This window comes from Syngnathoides biaculeatus, chromosome 3 (genome assembly GCF_019802595.1).
Source record: "Syngnathoides biaculeatus isolate LvHL_M chromosome 3, ASM1980259v1, whole genome shotgun sequence".
NCBI classification, from domain to species: domain Eukaryota; kingdom Metazoa; phylum Chordata; class Actinopteri; order Syngnathiformes; family Syngnathidae; genus Syngnathoides; species Syngnathoides biaculeatus.
Window position 1 is genome coordinate 28966846 of NC_084642.1, and position 26034 is coordinate 28992879.

A 26034-nucleotide genomic window follows, 5' to 3' on the forward strand; every position below is an offset into this window, starting at 1 on the left:
GTTTTCAATGGCGAATAGCGGAGTGACGTGAGGGACTTGGGATGCAGCCAATATGGCGATTACTTGGATGTCGTCGATTGACACTTCCGCAACTTTGCGCATGGATGACGCACTCTCCGCTCATATTAATTTCATATAGACATCGAAGTGAATAATGCTATATGTATTTTTGATTACGGTATCGATTTTAGAATGTTTATAGGGATAACACTTGACCTTTAAGGATCAGGATTTAGGGTGGCACGGAGGAACAGCTGTAAAGTGTTGGCCTCAAAGCTCTCAGGACCTGGGTTCAAGCCCTGTGTGGAGTTTGAATCTTCTCTCTGTGCCTGTGTGGGTTTTCTCCAGGCACTCCTGTTTCCTCCCACATCCCAGAAACGTGCAACATTAATTGGACACTCGAAATTGCCCCTTGGTGTGATTGTGAGTGTGACGGTTGTCTGTTTCCATGTGACCTGCGATTGGCTGGAAACCAGTTAAGGGTGTACCTCACCTCCTGCCCGTTGACAGCTGGGATAGGCTCCACCACTCTCGTGACCCTTGTGAGAATAAGCGGCTAAGAAAATGAATGGATGGATAATTCATGTTTGTTCATATATTTATGCCAGTGAGGCATAATGACAGACAGAAGAAATGATTTGTCAGTAGATGGGAAGGAGTACATCCAGTAATTAATGTACCAACTTTTTATGATAATTTTGTTTGTTGATGTGCCGGAAGAGGTTTTTCGATTGTAAAACATGTGCCTTAGCTCCATCTTCTTTTTCTTTCGGCTTGTCCCGTTAGGGGTCGCCACAGCGTGTCATCTTTTGCCATTTTCGGACCGGCCTACAGATTGCACTGGTTTGTGCCCCCATAGGGCTGCATTCAAAAGACATGCGACAATTGCTAAAAATAAACTAACTTTTGGATTCTAATATACCATACAGGGCGGCAACATGGAGTAAATATCGATCTATTATCTGAGCCGATCAATGACATAAGTGATCGGATTGGTGAATGACATTAAAGTCAATGAGCCCGACATGACAAAAAGCGAATTATTGTCCAATCCCGATTAGGCCGATTAGATGAGTGTAATATCTATGAATAATAGATTAAGAAGGTACTAAGAACGAACGGAAATGTTGCAAATGCAGTAACATAGTTAAACAGAATTCATGGTCCACATTTTTGCAACTACTTTGTGTGAGAAAATTTTAATGAAACCATGTGATCTGTTTTGGAAAAAAGCCTCCCATAATGTCTCATCAGGCCGATTATTTTTCTTGTGAAAAATAAGTTACGGTTTTGTGCAAATTAATAAATAAATATGAGCTTTTTAGTTTCAAATTTAACTTTTTTGGGAAGCACAAAATATTGACTATTTTAGCTTGAGCCTCCCTCTTGTAGTTTTTATACCCAATCTTTCAAAACTTATTAAATGAACAGATTATGATCAGTTTCTGATTATTTGGTATGTATCATTTACTTCATGTTTTCTAGGCTGTGTAAATCATTAACAAGCATAGATTTAATCACAATGAGGAACACATCAATCAATTCATTTCAAATTCACTTGAACAATGAGAAAAGACATAACTGGAATAATATTTGTATCCGTGGTCCACAGCCAAAGGAAAGGACAAACGTTCCTCACCTGCAATTGGCACTGAAGTTGGAAGGTTGTAAAAGAAGTATTTTTAAGGGTATTACTACATTGACAAGCTTTTGTTGCCCTAATAGCTGAAAGTTTGGTGTGTGTGTGTGTACACAGACACTTTCCAAAAATTAGAATATGATAGAACCATTCAAAAAATTAAACTTGAATAGATTATAGATTCAAGGCCCACAATATAAATCATTTTAAGTTTTTTCTTTTTTTTTTTTTTCTTTTTTTCGTAATTTGGCCTTCCAGCTTATAAAACCCACAGAATACTGTGAAGAAATTCCTATTTACTTCTCAGTTTTGGGAGGACAAAACAAAATTAGGGTCACATTAAATCAATCAAAACATGGTATTTTCAAAGTGAGGTGTTACTCCTCAATACTTGGTTGCGATTCCCTTTGCTTTAATCACTGCCTCATTGTGCCGTGGCATTGAAGCAATCAGCCTGTGGCATTCCCTGACAATTACGGAAGCCCAGATTTACTTGATGCCTGCTGCTTGTGGGTCTTCATCAGAAAAGGGGACCTTAATCACTGGCCAATAGTCCAGTCCTTATTCTCCTTGGCCTAGTTAAGATGCTTCCTGCATTTGCTCAAGATCAGACCCAACATTTGACGGATGACTGAACTATCTAGTGAGAACACTCTTTAGAGGAAACTCATTTTGTCCGCTTGTCTCCAAGATTTTGTCCTTTCGGTCATGACGCACAGCTCGTGACCATAGGTAAGGGTAGGAACGTAGATTGGCCAGTAAATAGAGAGCTTCACTTTTCAAATTAGCTCCTTCTTCACCACAATGGACTGATACAAAATCCGCATAACTGCAGACGCAGTACCAATCTGTCTGTTAATCTCCCACTCCATATTTCCCTCACTCATGATTACGACCACAAGATACTTGAACTCCTCCAATTGTGGCAGGACCTCATCCCCGGCCTGGATAGGGACCGTCGGATCTGGAGGTGCTGATTCTCATCCAGGCCACTTCACACTCGGCTGGAACGGCTCCAGTGAGACTTGGAGATTATGTCTTTAAAGCCAACAGAAACATATCATCTTCAAAAAACAGAGATGGAATACTGACCAAACTGGACTCCCTCTATACATAGGCTGCGTCTAGACATTCTGTTCATAAAAGTTATGAAATAATTGGTGACAAAAGTCAGCCTTGGCAATAGGCAACAGGAAAGGAAAGCAAAAGAGTGAAATTTCTGTGTCTTGGGGTCTTGGTGGTAAAGCACAGCTCCTGCTCTTGTGTCTGAGATGTGAATCCCCACCACAAACTGAAAGAAAGAGGTGAGCCTCCTGAGTGGAACGGCCACTTTGCTGTAATTCCAAATGACTCCACAGCAGAAGTTCACAAAAGCCAGGCACTTTTTCAGCTCCTTGCAAGTGGAGAGAATTGGCCACTTTAAAGCCTGGATTTTAACTCGGTGTGATTGTAGTTGTCCTTCAGCAATCAGAGATGGAATTCACACTTTTCAGGTTTGAAAAATATATGGTTCTCAAGTAGGCAGTGAAACACTTGTTGGACATGTCGATGTTCTTCCAGTGAGTGGGGCAAGAAGATGATGTCTTCTAGGTCGACAAAGATAAACTAGTTTAGTATATCGAGAAGGACATCGTTGAACATTTAAAAAACTTTTCGGCCATTGGTTAATCCAAAGGGGTGTCCTCGGGGAGTAGTGAAGGCTGTTTTCCATGTGTCCCCCTCGTAATGCGAATGAGATTATATGGGTTGCACATGTCCAACTTGTTGAGGATCTGAGCATTGCAGAGGGGATGCAAAAGAAGTGTCACTGAGGGACAGTGGAGCTTTGTTTTTGTCTGTGATATCGTTGAGGCCACCAAGGTTAATGCAGGGGCAGAGAGTAGTATCTTTCTTTTCAGCAAAGAAGAACCCATCCACCGGGAGGGTTGGAAGGGGGGGGGGTGAATAGAAAGGCACTGGACACTAGAACTGGGAGGCTTTATTCAGTTCAACTTTGATGAGTACTAATTGGAACCAGGTGCACAGGCGAGAAGGTGATTAGTATTGAAGAGAGAGGGAAATAAGGGGCACAAACCACCACCCACGCTCCGCAGAGAAACAACAAGACAAAGATCATGGTTTTCTCTCTCTCTCTCTCTCATATATTCGCACACCTACCTTTACTGAAATATGATTTTAAGTGGTATCCATCCATCCATTTTCAGACGTGCTCATCCTCATAAGGATTACAGGAATGCTGGAACCTATCCCCAGATATCATCAAGCAGCAGGCACTTGTCTGAAAACTTTTGAATGAATTAGACTGGGGACTGGGCCTCCTTGTTTCCGCCTCCACCAGTATGTAGCCTCACAAATGCACTTTTGGTAAAAAATGTAAAATATTTCCATAACCACAAACCACGACCCTAAACTTCATAGAAAGCTTTTACAGAAGAGTTTAATATGTTTTAATTGCAAAATGTGAATGAATGTCATTTTAAAACACATCACTTGAAAATGGGATTTCACTTAAATTCATCCCTGAGTCAAGATGTATCTTAAGGTGTAGCTTGTGAGTTCCACTAACTACTAATGCTCCCTCACTAGATTTCATCATATCCTTTTCATACTAAATAGTAATAATGACATTCAACGATGAAGATATTACTTTCCACTTACATCTACTGTAGCTACCATTCTTGCTAACTTGCAGGAAAATGGCTAATCAAGACTGACGATCATAATGTAATTACAGTATAATAAATATAACCTGTTACTCCTAATTTGACTGTGAAAAACCTAGAAATTGTTTCTGATAACCTACATCTGTTTGTTCAAGACTTTCTTCTGACCTTGACATTTTGGAGCACACAGTAAACCTATAAGATGTATGCCGACAGCCCTTACCAGTGAAATACTCATTCTTGTCTCCGGAGTGACTTCCTATGTACTTTTAGTCCATCAGAACTTCCGTGTCTTTGTGCTCCCCCGTGGAACATCACCTAGCATTGACATCCCTGAGTGTTAGGCAATCTGTGGCTGGGCTTTTCTCTTTTTTTGGTTTCCAGAGGGTGGCATGATCCATTAGAGACAAACAGAGTAAGGCTGTTTCTTCCAATAGCCTAGATTCTCTTGGAAATGAATCTTCCCAGCCTACTTTCTCAACAAATACGTTAACCATTCAGACGCTATACTGTTGCACCTGATCCCAATATACAGTATCTTGTGACAGTAAGCTGATTTAGTACAATCCTTCCCATCTACTGCAAAAGCACTTTAGGTCTCTTGGTTGCTTTGGATTAAAGTCAAACTTCAAAATGCGACGATTTGTCAATGAAGTAATACCAATCAATAGTAATAAAAATAATAAATTCTGAGAGAGCCTTGTGATATGTGCGCACAACTTCTTCTTCATGGCACATTTGCAATACCTTAATTCAAGGGGTGCCAAACTCATTTTTGTCATAGATCACATTGTAGTTGTGATTTACCATTAACTGTGAAACCTTACAATTTTTAAGTGCCTCATGTGGTTGGTTATATGTTATATATAAACGTATTAATTATTAACAAATTTTGAAATTAGAAGGAAAGGATAATTGTTTGTTGAACTAGTTTTCTAATGACTGTAAAAACTGTAAAAAGAATGCTTGCAACATCTCAATGTTATTATTCATTGCACGAGACTATTTTAAATTTGATCCAGATTTCAGCGAGAATAAAGGAAGTTGACGCAGATGATGTGCTTTCGCCTGCTGCATATGACGTGATGAGCCACATCTGGCTCAAGGCCTTGAGTTTAACACCAGGATCTTAACATGTCTGACAAAATTGTTCGGAATACATGCTGTTTTAAATGTTTTAAATATTTGTTAGAAACCTTTGGGTTATAAAACAGTATAATACTTAAGAAGTCTCCGAACTATCGTGAGACTTGAAGTGTCTGACAATACGAGCTTGCATGTTTTCTTATAACGCTTGTCATTGTTGGCTTACCATCCCTTTTATGTATTGATGTAATTATTTACTTATTGATGTAGAGGAAAGAAAATATATTATATAGTTGTATTAATGCTCATGCTTTCATTTTCAAGAGAAAGAAAATGCTCATACTTTTTGAATGAGACTATGCAGTAGGATAGAATGTTCATCTACATTAGCAGCAAATTAATGCAATTCTTTATTCAGAAATGTTACCATGGATACCTGTTATGATTCATTGGCGAATCAAGGGTTCCCAAATGAAGACGAGGTTGAACATCACTAAGCAACATGTACAGAGAGCAATGAGAAGAACAACAAATAACTCTAAACAAAAGCTGGTACAGTACACCTGTTGGTTAATTTTTACATTTCTTTTTTCCATGTATTCTGATTTTTTAAAAAAAGTAGAAGGCCATTCAGATTAACAAGTCAGGAAAGTTAAGTGCACCTTTATATCTTGAAAAAAATGCCAGTATCACTTGTTGAAGTTAACCAGGAAAAGGCATGGAGAAATTAATTGTTCTTTATTGTGGCGTCTCTATACAGTATATCCTGATTCTCACTTTCAACACATTTAAAGTAGAACATAGTTGGTCACTGCTGATTGGTCTGGTATCTTTTTGAGAGGAGATACTATCCATTACACAAATGCATATTTGTAAAATGTATTAAATCCACTTGCCCTGTAAGATTAATCGTTGTATTTGTTTGTCAGCCTGTTTTTAAAAATCTCTAACAAGGAAGGGTCACCTCTTCTGACGATAAGATAAATTATAAAAGTCTCTCATTCAGATTTACAGTCTGCAAAGAAACTGGGAGTTTGTGTTCCTTTCCTTTTGGCTCTGACAAAGACCAGGAGGCTCAAAGATAAACCTCAATGTTATCTTTCCATACTCTTGGATGTGAATCAACTGGCACGCCTTAGTTTACAGTTCCCCAAGGTGCATTCCTGGTATGAGGTCACCTATACCATGATTACTTGCCCCTTTGTCAGCTGGTCTATCTCGATGACCTCTTTGAAGGACTCTCAAATCAACCTGAAAAATAGAAGATCCTCTCTCCCTCTCCCTCTCATTTTCTCTCTCAATACTTGAACATCAGTGTTCATTCCACTTAGTCTACCCAGGGTGACATTAAAAAAAGTGAAAAATGTAACTACTGTACTGATGTTTACCGGGTTCCACATATGAATTCTGGGTAGAATACAAAGTATGGTAGACATTATTTCTAGATTGGTACCATAATATCATTTATGAAACACACAGACTGACATACAGTATAAGGGAAACTCATAGAACATTCATCATGACTGAATTTTGTTCTGTCTTCAGGTTAAACTGATTAAAGCGGAGATGGAAAAGAAAACCAAAATCATCAAGGATTTACAGCAAGAGGTGAGTCATCTAAGAATCATTCAAGGCTTGTTTGAACACTAACAACAAGGCACATGTCACAAACATTTTTTGGGGCAGTTGTTCAAGCCAAAAGAAAATGGGTAACCAATGCCAAAATTATTTATTCCACAAAGCAGAAATAGTTAATATATGTATTTATTTCTCTTAAGACAATCGACACAGTAATTAATCTTTAAAAGGGGATGTGAAGGGAGGCTACAGTGGCTATAAAAACGCGCGTCTGTCCAAATGGTTTTTGGAAGGAAAAGGGTGTTGTGCAAGACAATTCACATTTCCAAATTCTTTGGGTAAAATTGATGACAGTGGAGGTATTTTTAATATACATCCATCCATCCATCCATTTTCTACTGCTTCTCTGGGTCGGGTCGTCGGGAAGTAGCTTCAGCAGGGATACCCAGACTTTCTTTTCCCCGGCCACATCTTCCAGCTCTTCCGGAGGGATCCTGAGGCGTTCCCAAGCCAGCCGAGAGACATAGTCTCTCCAGCGTGTCCTGGGTCATCCCCAGGCTCTCTTTCCAATGGGACATGCCCGAAACACCTCACCTGGGAGGCGTCAGTGAGGCATCCGGATCAGATGCCCCAGCCACCTCATCTGGCTCCGCTGAATGCGGAGGAGCAACAGTTCGACACTGAGTCCCTCCCAGATGACCGAGCTTCTCACCCTGTCTATAAGGGAGAGCCCAGACACCGTCCAGAGGAAACTCATTTCAGCCGCTTGTATCCAGGATCCTGTTCTTGCGGTCAGGACCCACAGCTCGTGCCCATAGGGGAGGGTAGGAACGTAGATCGACTTGTAAATTGAGAGCTTCGCCTTTCAACTTAGCTCCCTCTTCACCACAACAGACCAATACAAAGTCTGCATCACTGCAGATGCTGCACCGATCCCACTGTCGATCTCCCGCTCCATTCTTCCGTCAGTTATGAACATGACCCCAAGATACTTGAACCCCTCCACTTGGGGAAGGATCTCATCCCCGGCCCGGAGAGGGCACGCCGCCCTTTTCTGACTGAGGACCATGGTCTCTGATTTGAAGGTGCTGATTCTCATCCCAGCTGCTTCACACTTGCCTGCGAACTTGATGAAGCCAACAGAACAAGATAATCTGCAAAGAGCAGAGATGCGATGCTGAGGCCATCAAACCAGACACCGTCTATGCCTCAGCTCCACCTAGAAATTCTGTCCATAAAAGTTGTGAACAAAATCGGTGAGAACGGATAGCCTTGGCGGAATCCAACTCTCACCGGACACGAGTTCGACTTATTCCCGGCAATGTGGACCAAACTCTGACAGCGGTCGTAAAAGGACCGAACAGCCCATATCAGGGGGCTCGGTACCACATACTCCCAAAGAACCCCCCACAAGACTCCCCGATGGACACTGTTGAACACCTTCCCCAAGTCCACAAAACACATGTAGACTGGTTGGGCAAACTCCCATCCACCCTGAGGATGCTGCCTAGGGTGTAGAGCTGGTCCACTATCGTCGGCCAGGATGAAAACCACATTGCTCCTCCTGGATTTGAGATTCGACTTCCCGATGGACCCTCCTCTCCAGCACCCCTGAATAAGCCTTACCAGAGAGGTTGAAGAGTCTGATCTCCCCGTAGTTGGAACACACCTTCCGGTCCCCCTTCTTGAAAAGGGGAACCACCACCCCAGTCTGCCAATCCAGAGGCACTGTCCCCGATGTCCATGCGATGTTTCAGAGGGGTGTCAACTAGGACAGCCCCACAACATCCAGAACCTTTAGGAACTCTGGGCGAATCTCATCCACCCCTGGGGGCCTGCCACCAAGGAGCTTTTTAGCCACCTTGGTGACCACAACCCCAGAGATATAAGAGCCCGCCTCAGAGAACCCAGACTCAGCTTCCTCATGGGAAAGTGTGTTGGTGGAAGTGAGGTCTTCAAAGTATTCTCCCCACCGACTTACAACATCCCGAGTCGAGGTTAGCAGTCCCTCATCCCCACTATACACAGTGTTGATGGTGCACTGCTTCCCCCCTCCTGAGGCGCCGGATGGTTTTTGCCTCAGTGACCACTGAAGCTGCTTTCCGCTTGATTAGCCAGTACCTATCAGCTACCTCGAGAGTCCCACAGGGTACAAATGCCCGATAGGACTCCTTCTTCACTTTGACAGCATCCCTCACTATTGGTGTCCACCAACATGTCCTGGGGTTGCCGGCATGAGAGCCACTGAACCACCTTACGGTCACAGCTCTGGTCGGCCGCCTCAGCAATGGAGGCGCGGAACATCGTCCACTGGGACTCAATGTCCCCCATCCCCCCTGGAAGGTGAGCAAAGTTCTTTCTGAGGTGAGAGTTGAAATTCCTTCTGACAGTGGAATCTGCCCGCCATTCCCAGAAGACCCTCACAATATGTTTGGGCCTGCAACGTCGGACCGGTATCTTCACCCACAATCGGAGACAACTCACCACCAGGTGGTGATCAGTTGAGAGGTCCACCCCTCTCTTCACCAGAGTGTCAAAGATGTGCGGTAGCAAGTCCAATGCCAGTTGATCATCGAACTGCGGCCTATTGTGTCTTGGTGCCAGGTGCACATGTGGACACCCCTATGCCTGAACATGGTGTTCGTTATGGACAATCCGTGATGAGCACAGAAGTCCAATAACAAAACACAGATTGGGGTGGGGGGGCGGCATTCTTCCAAATCACGACCTTCCAGGTCTCACTGTCATTGCCCACGTGAGCATTGAACTCCCCCAGCAGAATGATGGAGTACCCAGTGGAAGCACTCTCTAGCACTCCCTCTAAGGATTTCAAAAAGGGTGAATACTCTGAACTGCTGTTTGGTGCATAAGCACAAACAACAGTCAAGACCCGTCCCCCTACCTGAAGGCGGAGGCACGTTACCCTCTCATTCATCGGGGTGAACCCCAATGTGCAGGCCCTGAGCCGGGGGCCAATGAGAATACCCTCAATGGCTCCGCGTCTCTCACTGTGGGCAACTTCAAAGTGGAACAGAGTCCAACCCCTCTCAAGATGAGTGGTATGAGACCCCAAGCAGTGCGTAAAGGTGAGTCCGACTATATCTAGTAGGAACTTCTCGACCTCATGCACCAAATCCGGCTCCTTCCCTGCCAAAGAGGTGACATTCCATGTCCCTAGAGCTAGTTCCTGTGGCCGGGGATTGGCTCGCCAAGGTCCGCAACCTTTGGCCACCGCCCAGTTCACATTTGCACCCGACCCCTATGGCCCCTCTCACAGGTTGTGAGCCCATGGGGAGGGGGACCCATGTTACCCTTTCGGGCCATGTCCGGCTGAGCCCCATGAATGCAGGCCCAGCCACCAGGCACTCGCCTTGGAGCCCTACCTCCAGGCCTGGCTCCAGAGGGGGGCCCCGGTGACCCGCGTCTGGGCAAGGGACACCAAGATCCAATTTTTCTATTCGTCATTGGGGTTTTGGAGTCAAACTTTGTCTGGTCCCTCACCTAGGACCTTTTTGCCATGGGGCATGAAGGCCCAGACAACCTAACTCCTAGGATAATCGGGACACACAAACCCTCCACCGCGATAAGGTGATGGCTCAAGGAGGAGTTTTTAATATATATGTTTTTGTTTATTTTAGTGCCCTGAGATTGGCTGGCAACCAGTTCAGGGTCTACCCCACCTCCTGGCCGATGACAGCTGGGATAGGCTCCTGCACTCTCTGTGACCCTTGTGAGGATAAGCGGCTAAGAAAAATGGATGGATGGATGGATAGAGATACATTTAAAAAAGGGGACTGCAAAAAATAGGACACTTTATTTTTCCAGCGCAAAAGGATAGATGCATAAGAACCACCTTGGCTGTGTGTGCTTTTGGCTGCGAAATACTTATTTTCATTCTTATTCTTACGGAATTTATACCTATCTGAGGTACATTGTAGATATACTGACTAACAAACAATCATCAATCAATTCTTTTTAATGGACACAAATACTTTCTAACAAATCCAGAAGATTTGTGGGGTTGTTTTTTGCTTCCAACTCAAGTGGCCGTTTGAAGCAGTCTTTAACATTTCAAAGTGCTTTGTAAACACTAATATATCTATGTTCTTATAGCTGCCTTGGATTACTTCATATTGGTTAAAAAAAAACTAAAAAAACTTTTTCATGATCCTAATACTACTTAATAATGTAGTGAGTGCCACCATACAGAAATTCTACCACAGTGTGCAGTGTGTGTTAAGGCTAACAATCCAAAGACCAAATCTGGAACCTATGATGAAATATAAAGATTTTGTGTCAATCTTTGTGGAGTCCAACAGTATAGCCTCAATTAAATACCCGTCAGGCAGAGGTTAGAAGCTAGTTTAAAGAGTCAGTTTTGCAGCTGTCATAAAATTGACCCAGTTTTCTTTCTGATGTAACCAAGGGGAGGAAGGAGGGTGTAGTGGTTTGCTATTTGTCAGTGAGTATTGCTTCAGTCTTGTGTTTGGAAGTTATAACAGTCATGCAACGTTTCAGTGAGTTAATTAAAAAATGTAAATTCAGACAGCAGAATGATATCAATATCACAAATGTTCCATGTCTATTATGTACTCAAAGGATCTGAATCTGAAGTCTCTTCACACCAAACCTGACCATGTTGAGATGGATCTTTGGCCTTGGCTGAGCCTACCCGTACTTGTCCTGCCGCATAGGAATGCACAATGAATTGTTTGTTCAGTGCCCAGGCTCCATAGTCCAGACCCAGAAACAGTTCTATATGGACCCACACCGTAGCCGCCCCCCCCCAAAAAAAATAAATAAAAGAAAGCCAGGATTCAAGACACTTTGGGTGCAACCATAAGGCAAATTTAAAAATCTTTAACATTTCTCCACATAGACTAAACACCACATAATGCGGTCCACCTAATGTGTCCACTGAGTTCCAAAATCTGTAAATGGTGTTGTGTAACTTTGATGCGCACGCCACCTAACTGACTGGTTAGCATTTCCTGCCAACACACTCTTTATATAGAGGAAAGGCAGACATGAGTGAGGATAGAATGCAGACGTTAAAGGGGGAAGTTTAGGTGTGGAAGAGGATGCTCAAGGCACCTCCCACCCCAGCAGGTATATAGTGCTGATATTTGGCTAAGGACAGCAAACTATCAGTTGTGCAAAGGAACATGGGAATCGACCAGCCGTGAAAGAATTCAAGCTCAACAAATCCATGGTTTGCAAGTGAAGGGAGAAGGAAAACGACTATTGATAAAACGGAACGAATTGATAAAACTTCAATCACTACACATTGGTGTGAACAGGGCGTTCAGAGTGGGAGCGATGGATGACAGATGGCGAGCACAGCTTTATTAAGACTGGGAGGCAGTGCCGGATGAGTTTCGCCACAATTCGTGAATGGATTGTGGTTGATTGGGCTAATGTATCTACTTCTGCTCTTGTTTGAGCTTCTGGAAAAGCCATTTCTGAGGAGCCGCGGGACAACGAGACTGACTCTGACAATGATGAGAGGGAACCTGGCATGTTTGATGGAGAATTGTTCATTTCAGATACAGAAGATAAGGACTTTGATGGAGATTTGGATGAGCATTAATTAAAAATAATGTGAGTACATACATCGTTAAATACTTCAATAAAGTACAACTGACCCCGTTTTGTCCACGCTGCCTTTTGAAATAGCGTGCATGCAAGCTAACGTTTGTTTTAAGATACTGTAGCGTATTGTAGAGTCTCTTGGAGGCTGCAGTTGCTCTCAGCATGCTTTGCGGTGCTAAACGTATATAAATAGTGTTTGAAGTGTATGTTTTCTGTCAATTATTTCTCCCCTCATCATTCAGGTTATTTTGTTGTTTGCTGGTTGTGGTGTTCTGTTTATTGTGGTGCAATGATTTTGGTTTGGGTGCCCAATAAGACAGTGTGCCTTGCGTACATGTTAACTACAGAAATTATACCTTCAACTGAGACTGTGCCATTTAATACAATGCACCTTGTGAAAATATTGTATTTAAATGGTACAGTATTACAGGCTTTAAAGATCTACCGCCACTTAAAGCATGATTTTTAGTATGTTTTTAAGAAAAAAAAAAAGGCAGCCGGAATGGACCCATCCGTTTTTCACCGCGTCATGATGTTGTCGTGTATGGATTTTTGCATCTCCCGTCATAAAAATCCTCTGGAGGCATTTGTGTTGGAGAAAAAACAGGAAGTGATGTTTATTACAGTAGTGGGGACGAGTTTTTTTTTATTGGTTTACACCTATTGTGCTGGTGAAAAATGTCTTTTTTTTTCATCGTGTTAGCCAAAATGCCGGCTCGTCTTATTGCTGGATTTTGCTCGAACACTGGTAGGATGGATTCAATCTTTACACTTTTCCAAAACACCCAGTTCGTCTTGAAAAATGGATTGCACAGGTGCAAAGGACGAGAGCTTTGTAGTTTCTAAACGACACATATGTGTGTATAGAGCTATTAAAAAAGTAATAGAGGGAACTAATTTGTTTCTCAGTTTATAGCAAACGTTATGTGTGAATTTAGAATAAATCCCCTTGGTTAAACTGGCAACAAGTAACAAAGCACTTGTATTGTGTTTAAGACAATTTATTCACACACACAATACAATGCAACACCAAACAATAAAATAGAAGTACAAATACAGTTTAGTAGCGTGTAACACAAGCTAACTACGCAACGAGATGTATAGTCACCAAACTCGAACAACTTCTCCGAAAGCAGCAATAATAAAAAGCTCCGTTGGGGTCTCAGAATGTAACAAAAGAGCCGCGTCATACAAAAGAGCCGCGTCATATCACCAGTTGCTGCAGTTAGCTCTCCATTTCACCCGACGCGGAAGTTGGTCGGGCCAGGAGGCTGTCTGGCCCGTTTTGTCACACTGCTGGCAGGGAGGTGAAAGGAGCCCCCCCGCCCCCACCAGTGTCTGGGTACCCCTCATATATTTACTTCGCCCGGCATGGGTCCTCCTGAGTACGCTACATACTCAAGACTTGTAAAAGAGTTGGGAAATTGAACATTTATAGACCTGTCATTTTGAGTATTTCATTGGGTTCCTCATCCGTCTGTCGGGGAGTCTGTTGTTAGTTAGAAGTGATCTGTATATCATCTAAATATGGCTTGAAACGATAGGTTTATATGGCCCCGGTCACTTCACTCGATTGTGAGCTGTTCTCTTCTTTGAAAATAGCTTCCGTGTCAGAAGGGACGTCAGAAAAGTCATAAAATCTCTGTTATTCCTCTCCCATAGCAGGTGCCACTACGTGTTTTCAATGACGAATGTCCCAGTGTGACATCTGCTAATGACATTCCAGGCAATATGACTGTCACTGGGATGTCGAGTGAGACTTCCGCAACTTTACACATGGATGACATGCTTTACTCTCATATTTATTTTTTCATGTAGACATTGAAGTGAATACTATTATATGTAGTTTTCATAACAATATGTATTTTAAAATGTTTGTTTGTTTGATGTCGGTAGACCTTTAAGGTAGTGATGGACTCGGGTAGGCTCCAGCACTCCTGTGACCCTTGTGAGGATAAGTGGCCTGGTAAATGGATGGATGGAGGAACAATATCAACAATCACATGCGAGTTCAGCCACCCGATTCAGCTCATCTCATCTGCATCTCAGGCTGTAAGCAGTGACTGCACAGAAACCAGACAGAGGCAAGGTTAAGTGTAACACAGGAGAGGGAAAGAGACTTGCTGTGGAAATTGAGTAGAAAGATCAGAAATGATCGATAAAGGAATCGAACATTTGGAACAAATTCCACTCAAATGGAATAGAGAGTCATTTTTATTTGTCCCTCTCAATGGGAAGTATCCACTGGGAGCACTTATTAAAAATGCCTACACCGTAAGTGAAAGTTATTTTGACTCAAAACAGAAACGTTTTGAATGAACATTAAATCTAAAATGGGTCAGTTATCAAAAAAAGATGAATTTAAACGAAACTATCTAAGAAAACATAGACAACTGTTTTGTCAATATCCCAAAGAGAAGAAGGTAAACTCAAACATTAAGCGCATTATTTGAAAATGTATAACTTTCTCTTGTTCCTACTTTCAATGGATCTCTATTTTTATTAAGTAAATGAGAGAACATTTGTTCTGTTCATATGTTTGATTACTCATGCAGAAATTGTAAGATGTGTACAATTCTTGGAAGATAACATGAAAAATTCTGCAAAACACATTTCATTTTATTTCAAATGGGATTCAAATTAAACAGAAAAACATTTCAAAAATGCACAATCATAAAAAAAAATAACCATAAAGAAAATAGGGGATTGGCCTAGTTCAGTTATTCAAAAGAGTAATATTACACAAATTATGCCATTGTATGTGAACTTGTGAGCTAAACTGTACACATCATATTGTAGTCATTCATATTTGTTTAGTTCTGTGTTTCTTGATAAGAAATGCAAATAGATTTTCAAATGTGACTGATATATTGATTACAAGCAGATGTATATACAACAAATAGCCTGGCTACTTAAATCTGTATCACAATAAATAGACACTAGAAGATCTTCTGGAACTTTGCTGCAATAAAATGTTCTCAATCGGGACCTTTCAAAAGTTTAGTTAAACATCCCAGTGCTAGACTTTTAATTTTAGTGCCGTAGGGTCAAATTGTAGGTTGTGGATTATGTCATACTGTAAAGAGTTTTTGTGGTACCTCATTTGGGAACTCAGCCACAACAGCAAATCGGGCCAATGAAGGGAGTAATATTTTATAATCTGATCCAGGCACAATATGCCAACAGCAGTGAGTGCTGTTTACTCTAATCTAATATACGCGAATACATAAATGCTAAGGCAGCACGGTGACGCAGTTGGAAAGCGTTGGCCTCATAGTTCTGAGGACCCGGGTTCAATCCCGTTCCTTTCCTGAGTGGAGTTTGCATGAGTTGTCCCCGTGCCTGAGTGGGTTTTCTCCGGGCACTCCGGTTCTAAATTGCCCCTAGGTGTGTTTATGAGTGCAGCTCTTTGTCTCAATGTGCCCTGTGATTGCCTGGCAACCAGTTCAAGGTGTACCCCACCACCTGCCCGCTGACAGCTGGGTAGGCTCCAGCACTCCCGCGACCCTTGTGAGTGAAAAAGAAAATGGATGGATGGACATAAATGTTCACGCATACTATTATGCTAAAGATCCCATTTTTTATCAAAGGAACTTTTTCCTGTACAGTTTGCCCTTGTCCTTTTGCAACTCCGCATCTTTGCGGATTTTGGTCTCCAAGTTGTTTTTTTGTTTTGTTTAAATTTGCCGCATTTTCACTCTTGTAAATAACTTTCTAACTAGACGAGTTGCCACATTAGATGTGGTGCACCTTATGCTCATTCCAACATTTGCAAGTGTTGTTGTGTGACTGGTCCAACAAAATACACTTATAGACACTGATTACACTGATAGCATGCATGCCAGCACGTTTTTTAGCGTATAATGAAGCTATAATATGATGGTGCCTGTGAGGAACAACTGCATTTCATATTTGTAAGCAGAAGAAGATTACATTGCCCCACACACTGCCTGTGTGGGCAGGCCATTACACTTATTCTTGTGCACACTGACAGTGTCACATCGAAACTAAAATTATCACACCGCAGCAAACAGAGTAGCATAACTAGCATATAATAAATTAAAATAATGACTCACAAAATAACTGTCATAAAACATACGCGTTAAACACTATTTACCTCCTCCCAGCATGCTTTGCGGTACTTTCGAGGAGAACTGGCGCCGATGTCTTCAAAGTTTTGACCTTACTGAGTTCTCCATTATTTTCGTTGGAGGAATTACAAGAGGCTGTTTTGTGATTAACTCAATTTAGTTGTCAAAAGATGAGGAAGGTTTTTGTCATATACTAACCGAGCACACTATACTTTTGTACACTCTGTTTATAAATATACATCGAAATTTTGTAATTTGAAAACAGTCAACTTTAAGCAGTGACCATGAGGCATTGGCATTACTCGGATTTTGGTTGTCTGTATGATCTCAAATTCTTTGTATGAAGATGAAAAATGTAAATTCAAAGGTTAGAGAGAACACATTTTTACCGTACACATTTAAATATAGCGTGTAGTCTCTATGTTTGCCTTCAGATGCACTGCTGGTCGGCAAATTTAAAACAACTGTTTCTGGTGAATAGTTTTCAAGTTTCGTAATTTAAAGGAACACCTGCTATTGATCACTCTTATAAATAAATACATCAATTAACATCAGTATCCAGTGCATTACTCATTAGAGAGTCATCCAATCAGTAATTTACACAAAGAGTGCCCGTTACATGTGGGTTCTATAGCGCAATAGATCTGTTTAAGTGACTAAATGGCCAATAAAGAGGGCCATGATTTGCCTTGGTAATGGCCAATTAGGTACTCCTTTACTCTTAAACAACCTGGAGAAGGTTCAATCAACTACCGATTTTGTGGAAAACTCACTGAGAGTGTTTACCATCTGATTCAAGAATTCCTCCAAGAATTCCTAGGGTTAAGAAAAACATGTTTTTTTTAAATTTCAACTATAATGGGTGTTAATTATTCACTGATTTTTGCAATTGGGGGATTGAACTGGACCGCAAATTGGTGGTCCACTGTATTTTGATATAACACAATATGCACCTTTGAACTTGCTGCAATATATGTAGGCACTTTTTTTTAGGTTTACGGAATAATCTAAAATAAAATAGCAATATCTATTATTTGGTAGAAAATACAGAAAAAAATCTTTCCCTGTTTTGGCAGCAATGGTGGTGCGTTGAACGACTCATTAGAGAGTTTGCTTCACAGTTCTGAGGAACAGGTTTTAATCCCCAGTCCTGTTTGTGTTGAGTTTGCATGGTCTCTCCGTGCCTCCATGAGTTTTCTCCAGGTATTCTGCTTTCCTCCCACAGCCCCAACATATGCATAGTAGGTTGATTGCAGACTAAATGGCCCATAGGTGTGTAGGTGTACATGAATGGTTGTTTGTTTATATGTGCCCTGCAATTGGCTGTCAAGCAGTTCAGTGTGGAGCCCGCCTCCTGCCCAAAGATACTGTAGCTGGCATAGGTTCCAGCACTCGGGTGACCCTTGTGAGGATAAGCGGCTCGTAAAATCAATAGATTGATGTTTTACAGCATGCTTGCAAACAGTAGCAGCAGTAGCATGTATGCAAACAGCACTGATTCTGCTTTATCGGATTACATTTCTTGTATAATATATTTTAGTTCGGAATATAACTTTGCCATCATGCATCCGCAGTGCTTAGATTCAGCAAGCTACGGTGTTTTCACTGTACTGGCAGATGGTCCATCATCATATGATTGCCTAATTGCTGACATTTGCTTTTTTTTCTGTCCCAGATCTGGATCACTTAGAAAATGCCCTTCCAAGGTTTCTGGGCCAATGTCATCACATCCAGAAAAGATCGTTTGTGCTCAGCAGAACATCTCTGACATCTGTGATGACCTGACATTTAAACTGGCTGCATGCATAGAATCTCTTAGCGTGTCACTTAGCAAAAATGTATTCTGTTCAAAAAGTCAAACAGTAACGATGTTAAACTATTGCAGTGAAATCTCCCTATTACAACACAAGCCACTGAGTGACACACATTAAAGTGTATGTATCCATCCATCATTCCATCCATCCATCCATCCATCCATCCATCCATCCATCCATCCATCTTCTGAGCCACTTATACTAACGAGGGTTGCGTGCTGGCGCCTATCCCATCTGTTATCGGGCAGGAGACAGGGTACTCCCTGAACTGGTTCCCAGACAATCTTGTTTATACATACATTACATATTTTTCTACAAATTTTTCATGCGTACTGGATGACAAATGCTCAATCCAGCATAACTGCAGGGACAATTGATGAAAATGATGAAAATTTTAACCAGATTGCTTCATACACTAACATGAACTGAAGCTCTTTGAAGTGGACATTACATTTTTGCAATGTTCCACAGCAAGTTTTGTTGTTGGATTTCTCCACTTCAGCATCAAATGATACCCATCTGTGGTTTAATCACAAAAATACACTTTAGACACAAATTATAAGACTGGGATTTATCAGTGAATTCATAATGCATTAAAATTATGTACTTCTGTATATTTTTAACGTAATACAGATCATAGTCATTGATCAAACATCTACTATCATAGAAATATCCTCTGGCAAATATAAATCACGACGGAAAGGCTATTTTTGAAGATCAAGATGAGTCTAAATGTGCCCTGTCAGCTTGAATGAATGCAGATTGTTTCATCGTATGAGGTAGTTTTGCAGATGCAATTGAATCTGAAAATGTTTGTTTTTTTGGCTTTGAGCAAATACTGAAGGTGAATGACTGAAATACAAACTTGGACTCTGCTGGGTTTCATTAGTCTTACAAAGAGAATTGTAATGGACAGCCTTGCCACACACTCCTAACCTCGCAACTATTTCTTTTAGTCTAAAATCACCCAGTGACTTTGTTTTATTTCATCATGGTTAAATTGAGAAAAGTGTCACATTGTGATCAGTCTGTTTCCATGGTGAGACAAAATGTTTAAGCTAATGTCTCACCATTCTTTGTAAAACAGATAAAACAACAGATACCATTAAAGTTTCATACTTGAATAGTAAGACAGCAGGAAATGATCTTTTTGGCGTGAAAAAAAACAAAAACGTGTATGACAAAATGTTGATTCTTTTCCAACTAATTCACACAAAACACTTAGCTGCAGAATATTAACAGCATGAAGAATTAATAGCGTTCCCACGACTCAGCTGGCATATTATTCAATAACTGAATAGCCACAGTATGAACAAAAAGAGGCTCTCAGTGCCATCAAGACTCTGTCAGAAGTAATTTCACAACTATGATTCCTGGCACATATTTAGGGGAAAGTGCATTGGTGAAAATAGATCTTCAAGTGAAATGGAATGAGGAGCGATATGACGTATAATTGTCTTGATAGTCACAGAAGACCGATTATATACAGCCTAATTGACTGTATACATAAATACAAGACAGTAGGGCCGATTTGTTATACAAAGGGTGGGGCGAAGTTGAAAAGTTTAACAGGAAGTGTTAAATAGGAAGGTAAGGTCTACTTAAGTATTGGTTGTAGTTGACCCAAGTGCAGTACAATTTCATGGTTACATGCATTTACATATGATTTGCACTTCACTGATTATGTAATTTGTCATGGTTGGGTTGTCAAATTACACTTACTCTTCAACAGGAAGGTGCGTACAACTTGCAAGACAATCCATCGTTTCAAGAAGTTAAAATGAACAAAAAAAAAGGCAAAACTGGGCCAGAAGAGTCATGTGGTTCAGCATTCATAATCAGCGCTCCCTTTTTTAAAATTTGTCAGGTTCACCAATCAGACATTCATTAAACAGGACAAAAAAGGAAGCAAAGACACCAGTTCAAGTCTCGCGAGGAGAGAGGAGAGGAACTGTCTCGTACAATTCACCACTGCACTCTCTGATTATCCTCTCCTCGGCACCTCTATTTATTTAGTTTTGAGACGCCCCTTATTTACATGGATGTTACAAAAAGGAGACAAAAAGCAAAACAGTTTGAAACAAGGTGTAAATGTTTGTTCATGTGCGTGTGCATGTGTGGAAGATTGCTGAATACATGTGTGGTCATCATTTATTTAACAGGCAGCAGTTCTAACAGTTCTGATGATTAGATGTTTTTGTTCTTGCTATCTCCTGCTAGGAGGCTGCTACATTATCTAGGGCAGAGCAAAGCATTTCTTTATTGGAAGCAAATGTATGATAATTATGATCACAATTATTCCTACAAAACGTACCAATGAAAACAAACCTAACAGGAAATGGAAGCTAATATGCAAGCTTTAGGTGAGATCCACTTCCTTGTTTTCATTTTGGAGGTTGTATGTGTTGATTGTTTGGTCTCAGTGAAACTTATAGTCTGTATCATTTCTTGGCAATAAACAATCTACTGCCGATGTCTTTATAGATGTCAGTAAAAGGAAAAACATGGGATGTTGATGACATTTGTTTCTGTAATGAACAATAGACTATTGGGTAAGGCAAACATGAGTGGTATGACATGCATAAAAATTTTAGTATTTGTTTTTTTTTTTTTTACACTGAGAGAAGCTCTGAAGCTTTTTTTTTTTTTTAAATTCCTCAGGTTGTATTTCACGAAACCTTGCAGGATGAAGAGTGAGTTATATTGACCAAAAAGTACAATATTTCTGGCAGAGCTTGTCTGTGATGAAATCTGAGGTGGTAGTGAAACCTCAATGCTGAACGAAAAAGTTGTGGCACAATATCTCATACTAATATGAAGACGTATTAGCTCAGCATGCCAGAGAGCTAATTGTAGTAAATGTGCAATTCCACTGCCAAAGTGTTTTTGTGCACAGAAAGGACAAATGGCTTTCTGTTTTTTATTTGCATATGATATGCACATTTTATTTACATACCCTTATTGTCTAATCGGTTGGACTTTATAAAGAATTTTTATACTGGAATTCAATCTATCTATTTTCTGTACCGCTTCTGGAGTGTTCAACTTTATTGCTAAAACTAGCATACAATATATTGTATGTCTGCCAGAAATGAAGAGGAATCATCACAGCTTCTAGTAATAATCACACACTATCAAACGAGGAGGTCACTCCTGTATATAATCCACAAAGACAACTTTTACTAAATTTTATTATACACACAAATGATAAGTTGTCTATGAATGTTAGTTCTATCTATCTATCTATCTATCTATAAGGTCTAAACTGAAATGATGATATGGTTCTCTGAGAACAACCCCAGTTGTACTTCATCCCAAATTTGTTTGATGGACAGCAACATGAGAAGGCGGCGCCAGTACCACCCCCTCCTGGACAGGAACGTGACAAGGCAGCGACCCCGTCGCCGCCCCCTCCTGGACAGGAACGAGAGAAGGCAGCAACCCCGTCGCCGCCTGGACAGGAACGAGAGAAGGCAGCGACCCCGTCGCCACCGCCTCCTGGACAGGAACGAGAGAAGGCGGCAGCAGCATCACCAACTCCACCTCCACCTCCTCCTGGACGGGAGCGTGAGGCGGCTGGGGAACTGTCGCCACCTACTGGACAGGAACGTGAGGGCGTGCCCGTCGCCGACAGAGCAGGAACGGGGAGCGGCCGCGGGCCGGTCGCCGACAGAGCAGGAATGTGGAGCGTCCGCGGGCCGGTCGCCACTGGCACTCCAGAGCACGGACGAGAAGCGGCTGTGGAGACATCGCCACCTCCTGGACAGCAGCGTGAGGCGGCATCGGGTCGGTCCCCACTGCCACGTGAGCTTGCAGTGCATCCGTTGAAACAGCAACGTGGGCGTGGCGCGGTGGCGAATCCGTTTCCAAGGCAACGTGAACCTGAGTAGGCGGAGAGTCAGTCGAAATTGACACGTGGGCGTGTCTCGGGAGCGGGTCAGTTCCGACTGACGCGTGAGCTCTGCTCGGAACCGCCAACACTGCGACGTGCACTTGAGGTGGCGAGTCTGTTCCCGCTGTGGCGTGCACTTGGCAAGGGGGCGGGTCGGTTTCCACGGCAACGTGATCCTGAGTCAGCAGCGAGTCCGTCGCCGTTGCGACATCAGCGAAGCTCAGCTGGTTCGCCAATCGTTGCCGGACCTGGGCCGTGAGAGCGCCAATTCCGCGCTCTGCATCTCTATCTGCGTCCGCATTTCGCAACAGAACGCCTCGTGGTTTGGCGGCTCCTCCTCCCTCTGGGCTGGAAGCTTCGCCACGAGCTGCGGGTCTGCCGGTCTTGCCGTTGCCGGCGAGGAGTGGGAGGACTGTGTCTTCGTTGCCGCGCAGCGAGAGACACCAAGGAGCGCCCGGCCGGGGCGTCTCCTCTGGCCGCCCCGCGGAGGTCCCGGATAGATGGCCAATCGGGTTCCCTTGTGCCGATTGGTGTACTTGGATCTACCGGGCGAAGTCGCTCGGGTGCTGGAAACGCGGGGAGGTGAAACAAACTGACTGGGATGAAAGATCGGATGAGCAGATTCATAGTCAGAATAATCGGAGTCTTACTCAGGCAGCCCGTCAAACAAATCGTGGTCCTCCTCATATTCCGAAAAGTCAGAGTCCAGAAGAATATGAGGAGCCGGACGGGTCGTGTTCGGGACATATTCATACCTCGCTGGCGGAGCGTAAGACACGGAAGTGGAGGACGTCAGGGAGCTTACCCGGATTGGACAGGCTTGGTCCTCGGGCAGACGGTCTACCTTGCGTCGGTTCCGGTGACGCCGGGTCTTTCCTGCTGGGTCCTGTGATGGCCAGTTCGTTCTGTCACGTCCCATCGGAACGAGAGGTTGGACCCAAATGCAGGAACTCGGAAGACGCAAGGTAGTTCAAGAAGAGACACGTTTATTGTATGCAGAGGTCGGGGATCGAGCAGGCAGTCCGGTGCAGCAGCGGTATTTGGGACGTCGAGCGACGAGAACAGGTGAGCGGACAGGCAGGAGTCGGTACACGGGGAAACAATCAACGCAGGCAGAAGTGTCAAGGAGTCAGGCTTACAGGGTTGGTCGGAGAACGGACGGAGGTCGGTACACACAGGTTCAGTCAGGAATACGAGAGTGCTGGAACGGGGCATGAAGTTCAACGAACTGGCGGAGGACCAGTCGTCACCGGGTCCTATATATACGGGGGATGATCAGCCCGCATGAGGCACAGGTGTGTGCCTCCCAATTAGCGCAGCCGCACGGGCACCCGCACAGCTCGTGTTGAAGCTGCAGGATCATGACAAATAATTAGCATCCGATTGGGAAACTCCATCTGCCCACCTCTACGTCCCATTTACGATTAGCTTCCAATTCAGACTACTACTGGCTGATTAGCTTCCAATCAGGAAGGTCCATCATCACGCCTTCCCCTCTTGACAAATGACTTCTGATCCGAGAAACACTGTATATACTTGCATGAACCTGTGTCGGGTGACCAATGTTTTCTTTTCACAGCTACATCTTAGTTAGCAGTGCATATGGAGGTGGGATGATATTTGAAATGTTCCTGTTTGCGATATTTTTTTCAAGATTGCTTCCCCTCAAGCTGAAATCTTTATGAAAAAGAAAATGAGAAAAATAAAAGAGTTTAAGGATTATGTGTTATATCTGGAAGCAATCTAGGTTTCCTTATGGCTGAGAGACAAAATTAGTGGTAGGACCTACACATGTAGTGCACCATTGTATTGGCTTAGGTGGAAAGAACAACATGTAAATTACTTCCAGGTCCACAGATTTACAGTGCTCCGGGACTAACACGTTTAGACATATGCAGCTCAGAGTATTGCGTTTTGCATAATGCGCTGTGACAGACAGGCTCTTGAGGATCTCATTTTCACTCAAAGGATGTCCAGGGGCTTAACTACATCACATTTTGTGACAGCTGCCAGTTGTACATGTCCTCATATGGTGCTCCCTCTGTAGGCGCGAGATGAGGTGCAACTGTCTAGAATTGATACTTGGCCAGTTTTGCCTCACTGGATCACAAGACTGTTGCAATGCCAGCTCATTTCCTCAATCACCTTTGGCTGCAGTATATGCATTTTAAATATAAAGGAAAACTGTCCATTTTATTTTTAAGTGAAATGTGCAAACCTTCCACAAATGCACCTATGTGTAGGAAGCTTTAAAAAGCCTGAACAAGTGCTTGAGTTTCATAAATCCATGGTATGTTAGGGTTTATTGAACACAGTTTAGATGATAAGACATGTTTTCGGGAGCAGAGGCACTGTCAGGTATCTGGAATGACCATAATTTGCCTTACATAGTAATGTTTCAAATTAAGTTAGTGACTTGTAAACGGAGGCGGCATGGTGGCATAGCTGTAAAGCGTTGGCCTCACAGTTCTGAGGACCAGGGTTCAATCCCAGCCCTCCCTGTGTGAAGTTTCCATGTGTTCCCTGTACCTGCGTGCGTTTTCTCCGGGCACTCAGGTTTCCTTCCACATCCCAAAAACATGCAACATTAATTGGACACTCTCAATTGCCCCTAGGTGTGATTGTGAGTGCAGCCGTTTGTCTCGATGTGCCCTGCGATTGGCTGGCAAACAGTTCAGCATGTAGCCTGCCTCCTGCTTGTTAACAGCTGGGATAGGCTCCAGCACTCATGCAATCCTCGTGAGGATAAGCGCCTAAGAAAATGGATGGATGGATCTTCACAAGAGTTGCGGGGGAGAGTGCTGGATAAGAAAATGGATGGATATATATACACTTTTTTTTTGTTTTACACTAAAGGGTGCTTCTACTAAATCAAATACTCAGTTAAGGGTCCAACTTATGGCTGTGATATTTTTTTTTTTTTAATAAATCTGCAAAAATTCACCAATTCTGTTTTTTTCCTGATGTCAGTGTCGGCTGCTGTGTGTACATTAATGAGGAAACGAAAACGACTTTACAGTAAATGATTTTAGCAAATGGCTGGAAGATAATAGTAAAAACTGCAAGGGACTCTGAATAGTTTTCGTACCCACGGTTGTATTCCTAACGTTAGGGAGCCAATCAAAAGTGACAGCCCAGGAGGGAACCTAATTGCAACTGTTGCAGATTACGAAGCGAACGCGAGTATGCCTTCCTCACATGGCCCATCTTTGATACCCTAATACATCCTGACAAAACTAAGCATGATTTGAATATGGAGGAAAAAATGGCCAAAGTCACACAATTTCAGGGCTGCTGTGGCCTCCGGAAACATGCTGCTGATGGGCAATGATTTTCTTTCCCCCAAATGCTTCCCCTTCCCAAGAAGCAGGAAAAAAAGCACACCAAATTTAGTTAATTTAAATGCAAACACTTCCTGACACAATGAACTCAATTAAAAGTACACAATATAATTTTTGTAAAGGTTTTTTTGGACAGGTCTTTTATTAAATCTCATTAGATCAGTGCAAGTGGTCAAAATGGCGAGGCCAGTTGGTGTATCTTAACTTGTAATCACTTGGGTGCTTTTTCATTTCTATTTTGGAACATCTATTGTGTTTGATAAGCAGTGGTGATATTGTTCATTCAGAGTTTTGTGCAGTTATTTAGCAATCACTGTCACATATTAAAATGATCAATT

The 26034-nt window shown here is 42.5% G+C and overlaps 1 protein-coding gene across 1 annotated transcript in view; it reads left to right on the plus strand.

Moving 5' to 3' along the window:
- Window positions 1-26034, plus strand: part of luzp2 (leucine zipper protein 2) — a 171154-nt gene that overhangs the window by 90283 nt on the left and 54837 nt on the right. Inside the window, exon 5 of the mRNA XM_061813989.1 lies at window positions 6934-6996. Within this exon, the coding sequence (XP_061669973.1) occupies window positions 6934-6996 (63 nt within the window). The remainder of the gene's footprint in view (window positions 1-6933; window positions 6997-26034) is intronic.